This window comes from Papaver somniferum, unplaced genomic scaffold (assembly GCF_003573695.1).
Source record: "Papaver somniferum cultivar HN1 unplaced genomic scaffold, ASM357369v1 unplaced-scaffold_128, whole genome shotgun sequence".
Lineage (NCBI taxonomy): Eukaryota > Viridiplantae > Streptophyta > Magnoliopsida > Ranunculales > Papaveraceae > Papaver > Papaver somniferum.
Window position 1 is genome coordinate 13,042,837 of NW_020621936.1, and position 20,233 is coordinate 13,063,069.

Genomic DNA, 20,233 nt, shown 5'->3' on the forward strand with positions numbered 1-20,233 from the left:
TCTTTCATATACTCAACACAAGAAAAAATTATGGAGTAATAACTAAATAACCAAACAAGATGATTAATTTAGTTCTAAATGCTCAACATAAAGTACCTTACGGAACAACCAACAAAGGTAATAAAAAAAATAATCAACTTGGTTGTATCGTGCTCAACATAAGACACATTACGGAGCCTCACAGTATTACATAAAATATGGATCAGTGAAGATCAATACTGTGGAATACATAAGGATTCATTTATTTGGAAAAGCATATACAATAGCAATAATCCTTGGATACAAAAGATTTTAACCTATCTTCCATCAAAAATTGACAATATAGACTTAACTTTTGTATATGTCAAAAGTCCATTCATTCCTTAATCAATAAACGAATACCGATCATGAACGACTTTACTTTTGACAAAATATGGGACAACATAGTTCATGGACGTAAACACCAATATCCCATAACAAGTTGCAATATAACAAATCATAAAGATTAAATACTGCAAAACATCATCCTCCAAACAGTTTTCGAAATTAAACCAAAAATCTAAAAACATGAAGATGAAAATAATAGCTATGTGTAGTCACAATCATCGCTATTCAAAGCACTAGTTGTTCTTCCAACTAAGCCAAAAAGAAGACATACTAGGCAACAATAAGACCACGAATTACTCATATTACTTCCTTCAACTCATCAAGAACATCGGAAAACTTCTGAGAGTTAGAAGGGACAGCCCTCGGCTTTCTTGTATTCCTCTTTTTTCTTTTCAAGGATGGAGTTACTGGAGATATCTCTTTTTCCTTGATTGATGGCTTAACAATCATGTTGACATCCTTTCCATCCAAAGACATGATGCTTTTAGGGAATAGTTATAAACAACTGATTTTTGTGAGTGGAATTCACAATCTCAACAAGCAGTCTTAAGATATAAAGGATATCAGAGAGGAAAAAGGAATGTAGGGTTCGCAACCTTTAAACAGGTTCGTGGACGTCCAACTCTAAACCCTATAAAGAGTGGAATTGTCGAAAATAACCCTTTATTTTATTTGATAGACAGAAAAGAATAAACCTAAGAAAAAAAACTTTTCCTAAAGCCTGTGCGTTTACAACCTTGTCTCTTTTAATCAGGCACATGAGACAAGATTTACCAACCAACACAATTAATTTGTGATGTGGTGAATAACAATCTGTCCACCATTTTTCTCTTGAGAGGAATCTTCTGACCTCTGTCTATCAAAATGATTTGACCATGTTTTCTTCTCAAATGGTCTTGTTTTGTCTTTGGAAACTAACTTCTTAGACGAAGATAAAATCCTACATACCTCAACAGTCTTCTGAGCAAGTTTAAGCTTCCTTGCTAACTGATTTTCTCTTCGTTGAAGTTTGTTGGCGTGCCTCAATTGATGTTTGTACTTGTAACATCTTGATAGTTCATGACCCTTATGAGAACAAAACGAGCACGTTAATCTTGGATAATATTCAGGCATCTGTGGTGTGACCGCATCTAGACACAAGGTAGATCCTGAACCATTACAAACAGAGTTTCCAAAGGATGGGTCAATTGATTTTTCCAGCTTGATTGGGTTCTCATATTCACCTAAACCATCAAGATTGATATATGTATTGCTATAGTTATCAAAATCAATGTTTTCACATAGAAGACCGACACTTGATTTCATGTCTTCATCAGAATCATAGATCTCAGACATCTCATCAAGTGTTACAGCAAGACCTTTTTTCCCAGTGTACTTTCTACGATTTGGGCACTCATTTGCAAAATGACCAAAACCTTTACACTTAAAGCACTGTGGCATATCCTCGTCATCAGCCTCGTCAGCGTCCCTATTTTTAGGAGGAATGCGATTGTGAGGTTTATCTTATGACTTAGGTTTGTCTCTTAAATTCGTTTACTTCTCTTCAATAGAAGGTCCCTAAACTGTCTTGTGATCAAGGAGACTGATTTGTCAAGATCTTCATCCGAAAAATCACCCACAGACTGATCATCCTCAGAGACATAGACATTTTTACTCTTATCAAGTAATTTAGTGTTCTTCTGTGCTTTAAAGGAAACTCATGATCAAATATCTTTAGCTTTCCAACCAAAGTATTTCTAGAAAGATTATCAGGGTTATTTCCCTCAACGATGGCATGCTTCTTAGACTCGTATCTAGATGGCAATGATCTGAGAATTTTCATCACAATGTCCTTTTCAGGAATAGTTTTACCCAATGCAAAAGATGCATTAACAATTTCAGACACTCTGTGATTAAACTCATCAAATGTATCTTCATCTGCCATACGAAGGTTCTCCCAATCGGAATTAAGGTTTTGAAGCCTAGCTTCCTTTTCACTGGAGTTACCTTCAAATACGGTTTCTAAGATATCCCAAACATCTTTAGACCTAGTGCAATTAGACACATGGTGCTGAAGATTTGGGGTAATGGCATGTATGATGGCATTCAAATTGTCGGAATTTTGCTTCGCAGCATTTATCTCAGCAGGGGTGTATTCACCAATAGGTTTGGGAACGTTTACATCTCCAACTGCCACAACGGGAGCATCATAGCCATTAACAACATATACCCATGATTGAAAATCACGTGCTTGAAGAAAAGCCCGCATAGAAATTTTCCACCATAAGTAATTAGAGCCATCGAATGCTGGTGGTACGTTAATAGAGATAACACCTATGTCCATATAGTCAGATTGCTACAAACACAGACTTATAAGGTCTTAGACGTGTTTTCCTGCTCTGATACCAATTGAAAAAGCGGGGGTCTAACAACACCACCCAATATTTCGCTTAGCAATTTGTATGGACAAACTCGAATATACTTTTAAGAGAATCAACAAGACTCAATCAATTAAAAGTATATCAACGAGTTTATATCTATCTCTTGATTTGATTTCCTCAAACAGAAACTGCGAGTACTAATCAAATACAAGGAATAACTTGGATGGTACCAAAGACAAATATCCAAGTGTCAATCAATATCAATCAACAACTGTTAGGTCGGATTCTCCAATTGATTGATCTAATACACAACCTGTATTATTTCAATTATAAAGATAAAACAATATAATGCGGAAATTGAAATAACACAGACGCCAGAAATTTTGTTAACGAGGAAACCGCAAATGCAGAAAAACCCCGGGAACTAGTCCATATTGAATACACACTGTATTAAGCCACTAAAGACACTAGCCTACTCCAAGATAACTTCGGACTGAACTGTAGTTGAACCCCAATCAGTCTGCCGCTGATCCAAGGTACAGTTGCACTCCCTACGCCTCTGATCCCAGCAGGATACTGCGTACTTGATTCCCTTAGATGATCTCACCCACAACTAAGAGTTGCTACGACCCAAAATCGCAGGCTTTGACAATAAACAAATTTGTCTCACACAGACAAGTCTATCAAAGGATCAATCTGTCTCCCACAGAAAAACCCTAAAGTTTTTGTTCTTTCTTTTGATAATAATCAAGGTGAACAGGAACAAATTGATAATCCAGTCTTATATTCCCGAAGAACAGCCTAGATTAATCAATCACCTCACAACAATCTTAATCGTATGGTAGCAAAACAAGATGTTGCGGAATCACAAACAATGAGACGAAGATGTTTGTGATTACTTTTTATATCTTGCCTATCGGAGATATCAATCTCAAACCAATCAATATGATTGTACTCGTGCGATAGAAGATGCAAGATAATATCACACAACTACGATAAAAGTAGTATCGGTCTGGCTTCACAATCCCAATGAAGTCTTTAAGTCGTTTAACCTGGTTTTAGAAGAAGAAAACCAAAGGTTAAAGGAGAACCGACTCTACCACGCAAACTAGTATCACACGTAAGGTGTGGGGATTAGTTTTGCAGAGTTGCTAGATGTCCCCTTATATAGTCTTTCAAATCAGGGTTTTTCCTTGGTAAAAAAGCAATCAATATCCATCGTTAGATGAAAACCTGATTTAGATTCAAGCTAATATTTCTCAACCGTTAGGTAGAAAACTTAGCTTGTTATACACAAATGAAATGCACGCTTCTAGGTTTGTTAACCGTACCCAAACGTGTACATTGTTGGTTCAACAATAGTCAACCAAAAAGTTATCCATATGAGCATTTCATATCAACCATGTTCTTCCTCACCATAACTAGTTCAAGTGACTCAATTGAACTAGTTAGAGAGTTGTTCAATTGCAAGGAAATCTTATGTAACTACACAAGACACAATTGAAGCAAAGATGATTTGATTCACTCGAATCGGTTCATGAAATTTTATATCCACAGTTTGCAAATAACATTCCTTAGTCTTTTTAAGTTTAAGTTCAGAAATCATTTTTAGATATATAACTTTCTCAAGTTCGCAGACTAGGTTCGCGGACTTAAGATACCGGACAGAGTTTACAAACTCCAGCAGAAATTCTCGGGAATGAGAACTTCGCCAGTTCCCGGACTGGGTTCGCGGGCGGAGTTCGCGGACTTAGCTTCACGCAAGTAGTTTGTCAACTCCAGCAGAAATTCTCGGGTTTGAGAACTTCGGCAGTTCGCGGACTTGGCACTTTCCATTCTCCCGGTTCTCTTCATCAACAAAGTTCGAAAACTTTGGTTCAAGTAATAGGACTTATACATAACTGTGTTTCCACAACAATGCTTATGCCCATCATTGGTTATGTAATCTAAACTCTCATTCCAATCATTGAAACATTCTTAGAGGACGTTATATAGTTGTTACACCATTTCTCGTCAAAGCAATTTTCAAAGTGATTGAAACATATCATGACTTTCATCACTAGGTAAAGATAAACTTGGTCAAAGAGAAAAGCTTACCAACACATATTTTGAGATATAGATAGGAGAGGTATACTCGGCTCAAAATACAAAATGCGTATAATTATAGTCTATATATATATCATACGACTTTTTGTCTCAAAGAGTAGGAGATAAAATAGATAGACTTTTGAGTGACAAATAAGTTCAAGTCTCCACATACCTTTTTGTCGAGAAGTTCCACCGGTTCCTTGAGTAGATCTTCGTCTTGTATGATGAATCTCCATGGAGTCCTTGAGCTCAACTACACTTACTATCCTAATCCGAGACTTAGCTATAGTAGACTAGAAATCAAGACTTATAGTTTTGATCACTAACATTGACAAACATGCTTGAGATAGCAACGCATGCGAGTTCGACCGAGAAATGCTCTAACAATAGGTAGTACCATTGATTTAGTGAAACCTAAGGTCTGAGGTTTCAACATTCTGGTTGGGATAAGTATACCCATGGAAGCAAGAATCAACTTGGTTGGGCAAAAGTGATACACTCTGAGGCCGATGATATTTAAGTCTTCTTGGTGGATTAGGGAGCAACACCTAGGGGAAGCAAGTGTGTATAAAGTGTTGCGGGTTGTTTCCTCACAATAGGAGGTATGAGCAAGGGCATTGGTAAAACATGGTTATTTAATTTTGATCCGTTGTGGGTTACATTATGTAAAAGAAATGGGAAAGTGTACTCTTTATCTAGTGAATATTCATTTCAGACTAGACATTGAGGTTTTTCTACTGGTTGGTAGTTTCCTCGTGAACCAAACCCATGTGTACCAATTTTACTTTTTATTTTGCATTATAACGTTTTATCTTTATAATTAAAGTAAAAGCATGGGTAGTTAGGTTCAAATGCAAGATCTCAAAAAGCATCTTCAGGCTTATCCTTCAAATGATGCTATTGCTAAGGCGGAAAAGGAAACTGTTAAATCTTATGCAAAAATTGCTAGATATGAAAATCTATTGCCAAGGAGAAATCTAAAGTTAAATGGATGAAAGTGGAAAATTCTAACACTAGATTTTTCGCTCTTCATTGAGAGAGAGAAGATCTAGAAACAATATTTTGGTTCTTACTTCTAGAGACAATATCAGACTAGATGATGGCAGAGGGATTGGTGCTGAGTGTGTTGATTTTTTCAACACTTTGTTTAATATGTCCTCTTTTCCTGTTAATACTATGGTTGTTTTTAAATATTTGAATTTTGAATAACTGGTATCCCTAGAGATGAATGTATTAGTTCATGAACAAACCTGGTAAGTTGATGCTTGTGCTCTTACTAGAGATGAAATAGTGGAGGCCCTAACTTCAATTCAATTTTCAAAAGCTCCTAACCCTGGTGTATATAATAATTACTTCTTCAAGACTGTTTGGTCTGTGGCAATGGATGATTTTGTGGATGCTATCAGGAATTTCTTCAAGTCTGGTAAGTTGTTGAAAGAGGTTAATAGTACTTTCATCAGTTTAGTTGCTAAGTCTGATAATCCTACTTCTATTATTAGTTTTAGACCGACCCCTTATTGTAATTTCATTTACAAAAGTATTACAAAGAGCATTTCTTCTAGAATCAAGTTTGTGCTGACAAAATTAGTAAGATCCAATCAACCAGTGTTCATTTCTGGTTGATCTATTCAAGATAATATTCATCTTGCTCATGAAATTGTGAGGAATTCTCATAATTTTGTAGGTACTCCTAGATGTTTTTTAGAATTTGATTTACAAAAGGCTTATGACATTATAAGTTGGGAGTCAATTAGAGCTGTTATGATGAAGTTTAGTTTTTCTGATTTATTTATTCACTAGATCCTTGAGTTTATTTCTTCTTTAAAGTTCTCTATTATCGTGAATAGATCTCCATTTGGTTTCTTTGAGGCTCAAAGAGGGATCAGACAAGGTTTTCCTATGTCTGCTTACTTATTTGTTATGGTTATGGAGGTGTCAAGTGTTTTATTGAAGTAATAAGTAAATTCTGGGTCTTTTGGTCTTCATCCCAAGTGCAATATCACATGACTTACACATCTCTGCTTTGCCGATCATGTTTTAGTCTTCTTTAAAGAAAACGTGAAAGCTGCTCAGGTCCTTGGTAAGGTGTTAATGGATTTTAGTAAATTTTCTGGTTTGGTGATTAACAATAAGAAATCTGCTCTTTATTTTTCTGCTATGGGTGAGGATACTATTAATGGTATTATTGACTGCCTGAATTGCTATACACACTCTTTAGTCTCAACAAGATAATGATTTCTTAACTCTTATTGATAAGGTGACCAAGAGGGTCAAATCATGGAAGGATAAGCACTTGGTTTTTGATGGTAGTTTGATGTTGATAAAGTATGTTCTTAGTGGTATGGTATATTTTTGGTTTTCATGTGTTGTGTTACCAAAATGGGTGATAAATGAGTTGAGCATTATCTTTAAGAGGTTCTTGTGGTCTAGTTCTAATCTAGGTAAGAAGCATAATCGTGACAATGAAGTTAGATTTGTACTTCCGAGAAGGTGAGAGGGCTCTAAGTGAAGAATTTTGAGCTTATACATGTTACATCCAATTTGAAGCACATTTGGGATATCAATTTTGGTAAGGTGACTATTTGGACTCAATGGATTCTGGTAAATCTGACCAAATGAAAGGATTCTTGGTTTGTGTGAATGCCTCAAGATTGCTTTTAGAGTTCGAGGCGGATTTTTGATTGTAGAAGTACTACTCAACTGTTTATGAAAGTATGTGTGTAATTAGGGGTGCACATATCCTATCCATACCCGCCAACCCTACCCTACCCGCCAGTTTTTTAACCGTATCCTATCCTATCCACTATTTGGCGGGTAGGGTGGCGGGTAAAGATTTTCTTAACCGCCAGTAAACGGGTAGGGTGGCGGGTATAGGTCATATCCTACCCACCCTACCTAGAAGTGCACATACCCTACTCCTACCCGCCAACCCTACCCTACCCGCCAGTTTTTTAACCGTATCCTACCCTATCCATTATTTGGCGGGTAGGGTGGCGGATAAAAATTTTCTTAACCGCCGGTAAACGGGTAGGGTGACGGGTATAGGCCATATCCTACCCACCCTACCCGTTGTGCAGCCCTATGTGTAATGGTGAGAACGCCAGCTTTCCCCATGTTTTTTGGCATCATAGTGGGAGAGTCTGTGATTGGGTCCATGAGGAGTGTATTTAGCGTATTTTTCCCGGTACACAGATGACTTTAGTTGGGTTTATGGAGGATAAAGTGTTGAGCTTTCCAATGTGCTCTCATGGTAATAGCTGCTCCAGCTCTTCTCAGTTGCAGGGAGTGAAATTTGATGTTAGAGATAAGGACATAATTATTTGGAAAGCTAGCACTATTGGGGATTATTTTTATGAAGCAAACCCATAGTAGTAATTAATGCTACATAAATTGCTTGGTATAAAATTATTTGGTCCAAGAACCGGATTCTAAGGAACTCTTTTATTTTTTGGGTGGCTTGTTTGAGGAGGCTAAAGACAAAAACAAAGTTGTAGAGATGGGGTCTTATATAAAGTGTTATTTGATTATTATGTGATAGTGGGTCTGAGGATGAAGACCACTTATTTCTCAGATGTCCGTTCTCTGAGTCCATTTGGAATGGTCCGCAGATAAAAATAGAGAGAACCTTGTAATTCCTGGATGCTGAATTGCATTGGACCCAAGACGAGTTTAAAGGACATGGTGCTTTGGCCACTATAGGAAAACTCTAGCATAATAGTTTTGTCTATCATGTCTGTAAAGAAAAAAATATGAGTGTCTTCAACTCAAAGTTTGAGTGTTGATGGTGTTAGTCATTTGATAATGAATGATGTCATACTGAAATGTGGCGCATCAAAGCTTTCAGAGATGGGCGAGCCTCAATTCAGAAGGTTACTTGATGGCTGGGGGATTGATTGTGATTTTATAACTCCAATGGTAGTGACTTTACCTGGTTGTTTCCTTCTGAAGATGAAGATACAATTAACATCGATGAGTATAGTAAAACTGACTTTGGAGGTTATGGAGCTATAATATGAGACCATTTTGATATTACTCATCTAAATGCTCGTGGAGGTTCTGTACCAGCTATTGTTGTGGCTCATAAATTATAAGGAGCGGAGTTAGGTTTAAAGCTGAATTCAAGAGACATAAGAGGCTGCACATTTACATTAATTTCTTAGTGGTATACAAGCTGCTTTCCGATGAAAATGTCATTCCTGCCTAGAGTGTGTTACATATTTGAAGAAGGTGTTTACTTGAGACAAAATTTTGAGTCTATCAAATATTCACATGTGTATAGAAAGCTAATAAGGCAGCTGATTATCTTGCTAATCACCTTGTTGAGAGTTTTGGTATGTGGACTCCGACAGTTTTGACAATAAGTTGGGTCTTGGGTTCTCATGAGACGATGATGATTGTAATAAATAATAAAAAAGAAATTGTCCCAAATTCGTCACATTAGGTTCTGCCTGCAATTCAGACGTCACAGAAGGTGATAGAACCAAAAGATCCCCATCCTCGTCAGCTTTAGGGTTAGAACGAATCAGCCACTTCATCAACTCCCCAACTACGCATGTGGACAGTTGTTCCCAAATCCCAATCTTCAATCACTAAACCTAAGCCTTCCACTGTGTTGGGTTACGGCCTTAAAAAAATATGTCTCACGTACATCTTACACGACCGGGACCCACACAATATAGCCAAGTTGGCGAGATCTTTTGTCCGTATAAGCTGAAATATTTCCTCATTTTTCTCTTTCTTTCTAAATTTTAGTAGTTTCATCTTCCTTCCCGTCCAGTCATCCACTCTTTTTCTCTTTCTAAACATATAAATCTCCGTCCACCATTACTCTCCTCAACAGCCACCTGCCAAACCCTAGAAAATGCTACGTATTCGATGAATCCAATGTCAAATGTCAAATTTCCTCCCACCTTTACCTCTACATATATTATTCATATTTCCTGATCCAGCATCCATAAAAGAAACATTTTGATTATTTTTTCTTCTGAATCGATTGAAATCATCGAATGGCACCAATTCCTCGATCTTCTGCATCAGCAGCAACTAGTACTGCTACACAAACCCTAACGAATTCACAAGAAACTAGATTACTTGTTCGTGAAACACTTCGGATAAGTGCTAATCTTGCTTCTTCACCTTCACCTCAGAAATTGGTTGTCTCAGAGAAAGAGAGTAGTAATTATGTTGTTGTTGAAGATGAATTTGTTAATTCCAGTTTAAGAGTTATTTGTCGTGAACAAATAAATGGTAGGCGATGGAAATATGTTGCAGAGACTGATGGATCTTCTGGAAGGTTTAAGAAAGCTTCATTGCGTTCTTTTAGTTTGGAAACTACACCTCAAGATCCATTTGTTGTGAGTAAATTCTACTTATTCTATATATCTATATATATATATATTTTTTTTTTTTTTAAGATTTTGTAATTGAGTTTCACTTAATTGGTGTCTGATTGTTTGAAATTTGGAAAAGGGAAGGTCTAATATAAAACAAAAATTGGGTCATAGATTATGTTGTTCTGTTGTGACCCCCAATTATTCTTAATTACCATTGATTTATAGAACTAGGCTTCATTTTAAACTGCCAATTGAAAGTACTTATGTATTATCCTGTTGCAATTTCACTTGTAGTTTCTGGTTTCCTATGCATTCAAGCCTTCTTATTTATTTGTTTGTCTTAGAGTTAGATATATGCATGTTAGGAATTGAAAATTGGAAACTTGTTGAGTTAGGCGTTGGGTGAATTGATGATTGGAAATTGTCACAAAATGGTAGATTTAATTGGGTTTAGGGTATGGTTATTAATTCTAAATGGTCAATGTAATTCTTAAGAAGGCTTTCCGAAGGGATACTGTTGCATGATATGGTGGAGAATTCGCAGTGCCCTTGCAGATTGTTGCTGTTTTCATCTTCCCATAACAAATTCACAAGAGAATTATATTTTGTGGCTTTCTTGTTTAAGTAGGAAAACGATAATATGTTATGGACTCTTAAATCGAATTTTTGATTCAGGAAATGATGTCGTTTGTAAGATCTTATGTGGTGCCTGAAGGATTTCCAGACAGTGTTACCCCATCTTATGTACCATATATGACATGGAGAGCTTTAAAGGTATTCATAATATCTTCTGTATGAGTACTACTTTACGATGATTCATTTTGTCGATAACAAAAGTCCAATTCTCTAGAATTATGAGCTTTTGATTATTATGATCATCTGTTGATTTGCTACTTTTAGTGCTTCAAGGTTTTGTTATAATTTCCTAATTGTAAATTTGTTACATTGATCTCTTTAGCATTTCTTTGGTGGAGCGATGGGTGTTTTTACGACACAATCATTGTTGAGTTCTGTTGGAGTTTCTAGAAATACCGCGGCATCAGGTGCTGTTGCTATTAACTGGATTCTCAAGGTAAACAACTACTCACACATTAAGACGTAAAATTCAGTTAAAGTTTGTTGAGAAGATTTGTTATGCTTCCGTGTTTTGGGAATCCATTGTTTTCCTTGTTATGAAATTTTAGCTTCTTCAGATTCTCGAGTTAACATAAAAGTGTGCTGAAAATGCTAGATAGCTAGAGTTCATCCCTCATCTCTTTTTCCAATCCAGAGGAATTGAAATATGTATCTGTCAAGTTCTGTAACTGATACTTTATTACCTGTCTTTCAATGAGGTGAAGAAAGGAAATTTAGAATATAATTTTCAAAAGTGCACTAAAATGCTAGATAGCTAGACTTCATCCCTCATCTCCTCTTCCAATCCAGAGGAACTGAAATATGCATCCATCAATTTTTGTAACTGATACTTTGTCACTTGTCTTCCAATGAGGTGAAGAAAGGAAATTTAGAACATATTTGACAAAAGTGTGCTAAAATGTTAGATAGCTAGAGTTCATTCCTCATCTCCTCTTCCAATCCAGAGGAACTGAAATATGTCCCCGTCAAGATTTGCAACTGATACTTTGTTACTCGTCTTCTAATGAGGTGAAGAGAGGAAATTTAGAATATAAGTTTACATGTAGTGAGAATGGAGACTCATATGTCTTAGTGAGGGGAAGGTAAATTACCAAGAAAAAAAAACAAAAAGGTTGCAGGAGGCTGCGAGAGTGGTACGAAATCGAGGCACACTCTGAATCAAGAGTTACTTTCTATGGATTAGGTGTTCAGAGTTGGAAAACCTCTATTCCCTAATGGTGTGGGACTGGATGTTTGTGAATGCAAAGGAGGAAGTGGATTGTATTAATCAACAAATTGTGTTCTGTCACCTATGTGAGACGGGATTTTCTTAAATTCTGGTCATGGTAAGATTATGCCAAGCTTTAGCCAGTGAAAGATATAACATTGATTGTGTTCCTTCAGATGTCACTTCCAACAAGGAGTATAAAATCACTTTCCCTTCAATTTCTTAAACTTAAATTGATTTCCCTTTTGCTAAATAATGTCAACATGAGACTATCATCTAATCTTTTTTAATAGTTTTACTGGTGGATTTGTAGGATGGAGCAGGCCGTGTTGGAAAAATGCTTTTTGCAAGGCAAGGGAAGAAATTTGACAATGATCTGAAACAGGTAAAATTTCCACCTCATCCGGTCTCTCGTTGGTCACTGCTCCTTGTATTTATGTTCCATATATTTTAGGTCACATGCTTTTCCTTATGAAAGGCACCGAAATGTAAAAGCGAATTATACATATTTGTCTTAAGTGGATTAACGGACATGTTTTTTGCAGCTTCGTTTTGCTGGGGATCTCTTAATGGAGTTAGGGGCTGGGATAGAGTTAGCAACTGCAGCTGTGCCACATCTTTTCCTTCCACTGGCTTGTGCTGCTAATGTTGCTAAGGTTGAACTAGACTGAACTTTTGTACGATTTTACCTTTGGTTTCCTTCACTCAATGTTTGCTTTTAATAAATTAATTTATCATTCTAATCCTTCCCTGAATTTTTAATAGAACGTTGCTGCCGTGACTTCAACATCAACTCGGACTCCAATCTATAAAGCTTTTGCTAAAGGGGAGAACATTGGTGATGTAACGGCCAAAGGAGAATGTGTTGGAAATATTGCAGACCTGGTAATGCTATATTACAATATTCTATTTTCCTGTGCTGGGCCCTTGAAACACCCTGATTTATTAATGCTGCACACCCTGAGCCATACTCCACTTAATTTATTCAATAAGATCTCCTTGTGAATGCTCTCCCTCTCCACCATGGCCAAATTTCTCCGAGATCATATAACGATATTCCTTAGTATTGTTGCATGTCATACTTCCCTGTGATTCTGCTGAAATATCCTTGTCTAGGTTTCTGACCAGACAGGGTTTTTTCGTCCTCTTAGTAACAATGCGTACTTGCTCTAATATTCTATGAAAAATATTTTGAATGATAACTAATCCTGTTTTGAACTTTGTTTTCTGAAGTTGGGAACAGGGCTGAGCATCATCATATCAAAAAGAAATCCATCTTTGGTGGCCACATTTTCCCTTCTCTCATGTGGATATGTTCTTAGTTCATATCAAGAGGTATGGCTTACGATATTCATAATCTTCTCCTTTCCTCTTAACATTCAAGGATGCTCATTGCTATTGATACATAATCTTGGCCAGGTAAAGTCTGTTGTGTTGCGTACTCTGAATCGAACAAGATTTTCTGTGGCCGTGGAATCCTTCCTTAAAACAGGTTGTTTTTCCACTCTGAAGTGTGTTTATACATAGGCAAATCTCTTTCCTAGTATCTGATGAAATCTTTTGTTTTTCTTCTAATTATCTGTTTGTAGGACATGTACCATCATTGCAGGAAGGAAATCTGAAGGAAAACGTGTTTACCTTGCCATGGATAAAAGATAAACCAATTCTTCTAGGTATGCATTTAAACTAGATTTGAATCTGTTGAATTCAAGTAGGTCTAGATGTTCATTTTAGTATTTTAATTGATGGTAGGAGTTTATTGCTAATGTTATGGCAGGATCGAGGTTTAAGGATGCTTTCCAAGAGCCAGCCTCATACCTTGCACTAGTGCCTCTATTCGAGGTACCATTTATGAAGCCCTCTTTTCTTTCTTTCTTTATTTCATATAGCTCTTCCTCATATCTTGTTTGGAATCAAAAAGTATTTATTTTTTGTTTCTTACGGGAACATGTTATTTACTGTTATGACAGAAAGAGAGGTATATAGTCACATACAACCCTTCAAAGGGTAATGTTTGTGCGTTGCTTAAAGATCAGGCAGAGTCAGATGACGTTCTGAAAGCAGCTTTCCATGTATGTGTCTGGGCAGTTTTTAAAGTTGTCATGGTATTTTTTACCCTTAAGAAAATTTTAAATATAACCTTATGTGGTGTTACAGGCTCACGTTCTTCTGCATTTTATCCGTTCATCAAGCGAGCAGTCTTCTGCGAAGCATGCTGCATCTGAAAGTACAAACTTTCTTGGGCACTTCTCTGCACAACATCCTCTACCCACAACTTTTGACCTAGACCAAATTGCTGAGTCTTGCAAGGTTGTCTCAGCATCATATGGATTATTTAAGAGAAAAGCTGCCGAACAGGTAAGAAGACAGCAGCATTTCTTCTATATAGTGTTTACAAGTATATGAAATCATGCATGGAAGGGATGAAGTAATCACTAGAATATAGGATTTCCTTAGATGTTGCAATTTCATACTCACATATCTACGATATGCATACTATGTTTCACCTTGTAGATAACTAAGTTGAGTACATAGAGTCGAGACATTTTGTTGCTAGAGAGCTTGACCAGAACTCCGGAAAGAGCCTTTAAGCAGTGTGTTGAATATAAAGTGAAAAGATGGTTAACACCAAGAATTGAGGAGAAAGAGGGAGTTTGCTTTTCTGTGAAGTTTTGTAAAGTGAACACACCTAAATTTAGGTTAGTATAATTATGTGGGAGTAGTCTATGAGTATGGGTCCGTGAATTTTTCCCTCTCCTAGTGACACAGATAACATATTAAGAACCTTATATTCAATCCAAGGAAACTGTATTCCTCATCAGCATTGAGTTTCTGATGGTCAAAATGTCTGCTGCTTCATACCAATGTTTGATACATGGAAAAGTGGTAGGCTCCTCCAGCAGCTCAACTTTTTAGACGAGTGATTGTATAAGCAGTGGTTCTATACGAACCGCGAAAAAAACAACCAAAAAAACCGTCCCTCTCACAGACAAGTGGGCCATGATTCAGTGGGGGTGGGTTTGGGTCCCACGTGTCTGTGAGAGGGCAGCTTTTTTGGTTGTTTTTTTCACGGTTCGTTTATCTTTTTTGTTGTACAAGTCACGTAGTACAAAATTCTGAGTCTGCAATTGGCTTAGTAATGCGATGTCTGCAGAGAAGATAATTGCTTTTAATGTATCTAACTAGGCAACCTAGATACCTATTAAAACAGTAAAAGGGTATTCGAAATGTATGGTTAAAATACTTAAAACCCGTTAAAATATTTTTAATATTACATCATAGCTTAACTAGAGTTAGTACCTTAAAATGTTATTTTCATGCAGCTATTGATTTGCTCAACTACTTGTTATTCGAGAATTTCACGGAAAGCAAATCCGTTCATAATATAGCAAATAATAAAAGATGGTCATAAATGTGTTTATGTAGACCCCCTGATATTTATGTGTATCTGAAAATGGTGCTCATTATGACCATTCTGTTTCATGCAGGGGTGGATGATGTCAGAATCATTGCTTAACCCTGGGAAAGCTCGGCTGTATTGAGTGAATATTTAACTACCATGAAACTATCATTAAACTGATGCTCAGTTAACTTGGTCCAGTTGAGTAATTAGGCTGGTTACATGAGGTGATCAAATATTTACAAGTAAAACACCTAAAGAGCTTACCATATTATTTTTACTGGCATGTTCCATCTTACTCTAAGCACACTGTATATCTTACAGTCTGTCCTCCTTCGAGGTTGACTAATTTTCTTGCCGTCAATCATGTTATGTCCATGTAGAAGAAACTTGTGTCTAAGCTTCATGGGTTTTAGAGGAGCTAACTGTTTCTTAGTGTTGTATATTGCTGTTTGTAAGTTCTTCAGTATATGTAGTAGTCGAGGATTCAAAATATTATCAACTTAGGATGACTTGATTTTGCTGCAAGTTATTCTCACTCTTGTATCTATTAATATTCTTGTGCTGCCTGCCATATTAATATTTTTGAGCAGGGAGTTTTTCTAAAGCACCAGAAGGTGTTGGGTTTTGCTACAATTGTGTGTTGAAGACCAGAGAGGTAAGCTTTACATAGATAGCACAGATGTATTGATAATTTAGATTTCATTGAAAAGATGAAAAGCTTACACAATGCATCAAAAGAAATACAATATTCGTCTACACCGACTTTTGGTACATATAATTTATTGGCGTATTTGACAGCAACAAATATTGAGGCTCAGGAATTTAGTTGTTCGACTTGATAACCTTTTAATTGGAAGGATGGCTATCTTAGATTACTCCATCACTGGAATTTCGCCACATGCAGCGGAGTACATTTTTTGAAATGCTTCTTTCAGGCACGAGTTCATTAATTTAGCATCGATGAATCCTTTCTCTGAAGTTGTCACCAGTCTTAGCTTTCCCATGTAACTTACAATGGTAAATGTAAGACTCTGCACCAACAAATGAAGTTTTGTCAAATTACAGTTTTAACAAATTTGTTAAGAGTCGAGACAAATTAATATTTTCTACACATAATAATAAAAACCTGTCTGTGATGGCTAATGGAGTACGACCAATAATAAAAATCTGTCCGTGATGGCTAATGGAGTACGACCAATCTATTTGGAGCGAAGGTATAAAGTAAATAAGTAGTATCTATTTTTGAATCCCGTGAAAAAAGCTTGAATCATGAGATTTCTAAATTCTTAAATACCTGAGGCATCCCTGGTATAATGAAATAGAAACCCTCGAGTGGATTGCCTGCTACAGCTGCTTTCTCTACTGGACCGCACATATTTGATATCATAATACTCTTGTTCCTCACATTTGAATAAATGAAATTGGCTGGTCCCTGCATACACATCCATGAAGTAAGCTTGGGAAACATTGAGTTTGAGGCCAAAATTATGACTTGATTTGTGTCCCCCTTACCAGAAGCCAGGTTTGAGGGGGACTCAAATATTTTTATTGGTAAATTTTTTATCCAGTATATGCTTCGAAAAAGTATCTCAAATACAAAATTTTGGGATGGGTTTCTCACCTCAGGGCCGGTAACCTTTCCCATATAATGGAGTAGTTTACTAGTGAAAAAAGCACCAAAAGAATTGGCCTTTCTCAACATCTCTTCTTTTGCTTGAATTATGTAATCCAGAGGATCGACACTTTCCATATCATCACTAACAAAAGGTGGAAGTGATACACTCAAGAGTCCAAAGTGATTTCCCCAAATATTTGCCTTTAACATCTCTTCGATACTTTTAAAACCCCTATACATTCTCATGTTCATGACCACCAAAGCAGTACATCTTGAACTTCCGTCACCAGATTCTCCCAATTTCTTCATGTATAAATGAAGCCCATATGATATCCAACCAGTTGTGATATCATTCACTGTCTGTTAATCACATCATCGAATTATCAACATATATCATGTAAAACCAAAAAAGATAACAATAAATAATTAATGAATTTATACGTACCCCTCCAACTTTGGACCTAATATCTCTGATATAATCCATGGAAGTTGTGACTGAGGTGATTGAAATAGGTTCATACTCAACTCTTGGGGTGGTCGATCTGAGAACTGTCTCACCGTCTTTCAATATATAAGCACCTAATACATTCTTGGTAAAATCTGTAAGAGTATTTTTGGCTTTGGTAACCAAACCAGAAATCTTAGAATAGTTTGTCTTAACTTCGTTCATTCTTGAAGAAGCAGTTGGAAATCTAAGAGGATGTTTAGGATTTGCTGAACTTTTAAAGATAGAGAACAGTGCACCCATAATTGAATAACCATCACCAAGTGCATGGTGTAGGTTGAAAACTAAGGTTGTTTTTGCATTTGTAGTGGGATAAGTAATAAGATGAACATCCCATGGAGAAAGGTGTTCAGGAAATGGTTTCAAATTAATTTTCGCAAGATAATCATGGACTTGTTCATCATACAGTTGTTGATCTTCTGATGATGGTGAAAGGGTTGGAATGATGAGATGATTTTCAGGAATGGTATCAATCTTTTTCCATCTCTGAACACCTTTTTCATCAGTGAGAATCATAGAAGAAAATCTAGTGTTAATAGGTATGAAGACATCTCTGAGGAAATCGAGAGTTTGAGATTCTGAAAATGGGTTTTCTAATTCAAGCACACCCATAATATAGAACTGAAGTTTTTCAGTATTGATGTAAGAACCTAATGGACTCAGTGGAGGAAGAAGATGAACTCCACTGTTGTCAGCCATTAGTGTTGAAATACTTAGTTAATCAAATGTGCTTTGCTTATAATCTAGCTAGTTGTATATGAACTAGCTAGGGTTTCTCTTATGTTCCTGACCACCTCTAATATGTCTACTTATAGTGTTGCTCAAGCAGAACCGATCAACCAGATTATCTAGCTACGTGTAGAAATTTTCCGTTTATTATATTTCTTTTTTGCTTCTACTGGCTTTTATTTGGGTCCCATATAAGTGACCACTCGATCGGTTTTCAAAATAGGCAGCTTCATACTAGTGAACTGAAACACTGCTCGGCTCATGTCAGGAATGTTATGGTGACAGTGTAAGGGACCTTTTTTTTGGGTGTTAATGAGAAAGTATAGTCAACACTTTCCTCCGTCCCATTATTAAGTGACCTAATTTTTGCATAAATTTTAAGACAAACAAGGGGAAAAATATTTTTTTAAGCACTTTTTACAGTTATACCCTTATGCATAATAAATATTGAAATTTTGAAATGATTTACCTCTCAAACTATACCACGGATGTTCGCAAACTTCGTACCATTGAAAAACATTTTAAAACACCTACGTAACGAATATAAACATGATTATTAAATTATGCATATTTCTCATATTTCTTATAATCAAATAAAATGATAATTTTAGAAATATCTCCTTATTTAGTGATATATGTCACTTAATGGTGGGACAAAATCTAAAAGTAACTAGGTCACTGGGAGTAGTATTTATTTCTATACTTGGTGAGTTGTTTGAAATTTTTACATTGTATTCTGATTTGGCTTTAAGGAGCCTTGTTTTCGAATTTTTTTAATATCAAATTTTGTTTGATCGAGAAAAAAAATATCCAAGTTTATATATTTAGCTGCTCAAAAAGAAAAAAAATGGATACATCAAGAGCAAAGTAAACAAGATAAGATATCGTTAGCTAACCTCCAATAAACTCAAAGTGAAATTGATGAAAGAAATAATGTCGTATACCTGTTTAGGAAAATAGCTAACAAAAAATCCAAAAACTATAAAGAAAACCCAAAATGAAAAAAAATCAGTTATTTGAAGAGTTTTTGGAGAGTTAACATTTCTTTTGGTAATATGTTGCCTAATATAAAAAATAGACCTCGTGTCGGTGATTAACTGATTATCCTTACGAGGGGCACCAAGATCCTAGTAGGAGTAAAAGTTGTAGGGTATTGAAACACGTATGATTTACTTCTGAAAGTCATAAGTATTCTAATTTACTGTTCAATCCTGCTATAATCATCGAGGGTCGAGTCTCGTGGATAACCCCGACCTTCACAAAACCTTCTCCCAAAGCGTGGATTAATGAGAGGGTGTTTATGGTGTTGGGTCCTGCTTTCATGCGAGAGGAGGGACAGACCACGGGTTGTCAACTTAGAGTTTCCGTGTTTATTGTTTCATAGAACTGAAGTTTTTCAGTATTGACATAAGAACCTAATGGACTCAGTGGAGGAAGAAGTTGAACTCCACTGTTGTCAGCCATTAGTCTTGAAATACTTAGCTGACCAAATGTGCTTTGCTTATAATCTAGCTTGTTGTATATGAATTAGCTAGGGGTTCTCTTACGTTTCTGACCACCTCTGATATGTCTACTTATAAGTGTTGCTCAAGCAGCACCGATCAACCAGATTTGCTAGCTAGTTGTAGAAATTTTCCCCTTATTATATTTCTTTTCACAAAATTGGTCAATTAACCAAATAACTATAATTTCTGGGTGAAAAAGACATGTAAAATTCGATACTGTCTAAATGGACGAGAATGTTGTTAATTCCTCACACGTTGGATTAGTATGTTTTTATGCAATGGATAATTATCTATTCAGCACTCAGTAACAACGTTCTCTCTCGTTAGAGCATCTCCAACAGCGGTTGCAATAAATCCTATGTGGAATTTTTATTTAGATCCTTATTTGTGGGGTTATATATATATAACACAAAGAATAATGTTTTTCACATGAATCATCACCAGTAGTACGGGTGTTAGTTATAGGATTTGCTTTTTTTGAATAAA

At 36.2% G+C, this 20,233-nt stretch overlaps 2 protein-coding genes across 2 annotated transcripts; one reads left to right on the plus strand and one right to left on the minus strand.

The window, feature by feature from the left end:
* Positions 1-9,559: 9,559 nt before the first annotated feature.
* LOC113331969 (protein root UVB sensitive 6-like) lies at positions 9,560-15,997 on the plus strand. Its single transcript, XM_026578615.1, has 13 exons — positions 9,560-10,168; positions 10,823-10,921; positions 11,106-11,219; positions 12,304-12,375; positions 12,536-12,646; positions 12,756-12,875; positions 13,224-13,325; positions 13,410-13,482; positions 13,580-13,663; positions 13,768-13,832; positions 13,961-14,062; positions 14,148-14,348; positions 15,479-15,997. Exons 1-13 carry the CDS (start codon positions 9,821-9,823, stop codon positions 15,530-15,532), a joined length of 1,545 nt encoding a protein of 514 aa, XP_026434400.1. The 5' UTR covers positions 9,560-9,820; the 3' UTR covers positions 15,533-15,997.
* A 69-nt stretch (positions 15,998-16,066) lies between these two features.
* Positions 16,067-18,308, minus strand: LOC113331970 (O-acyltransferase WSD1-like). The gene is made up of 4 exons (XM_026578616.1): positions 17,454-18,308; positions 17,015-17,368; positions 16,688-16,825; positions 16,067-16,424 (listed from the first exon to the last, which is right to left on the minus strand). The coding sequence occupies exons 1-4, from the start codon at positions 18,210-18,212 to the stop codon at positions 16,266-16,268; spliced, it is 1,410 nt and encodes a 469-aa protein (XP_026434401.1). The 5' UTR covers positions 18,213-18,308; the 3' UTR covers positions 16,067-16,265.
* Positions 18,309-20,233: the final 1,925 nt, after the last annotated feature.

Bases quoted from the DNA above. Each gene is read 5' to 3' on its own strand.
- LOC113331969 (XM_026578615.1), top strand. From the start codon at position 9,821: ATGGCACCAATTCCTCGATCTTCTGCATCAGCAGCAACTAGTACTGCT. The intron at 13,483-13,579 runs GTTGTTTTTCCA...ATCTGTTTGTAG, and splicing joins GGAATCCTTCCTTAAAACAG to GACATGTACCATCATTGCAG. The intron at 14,349-15,478 runs GTAAGAAGACAG...TGTTTCATGCAG, and splicing joins AGAGAAAAGCTGCCGAACAG to GGGTGGATGATGTCAGAATC.
- LOC113331970 (XM_026578616.1), bottom strand. From the start codon at position 18,212: ATGGCTGACAACAGTGGAGTTCATCTTCTTCCTCCACTGAGTCCATTA. The intron at 17,369-17,453 runs GTACGTATAAAT...TGTGATTAACAG, and splicing joins TTAGGTCCAAAGTTGGAGGG to ACAGTGAATGATATCACAAC. The intron at 16,826-17,014 runs GTGAGAAACCCA...ATGTGTATGCAG, and splicing joins GAAAGGTTACCGGCCCTGAG to GGACCAGCCAATTTCATTTA.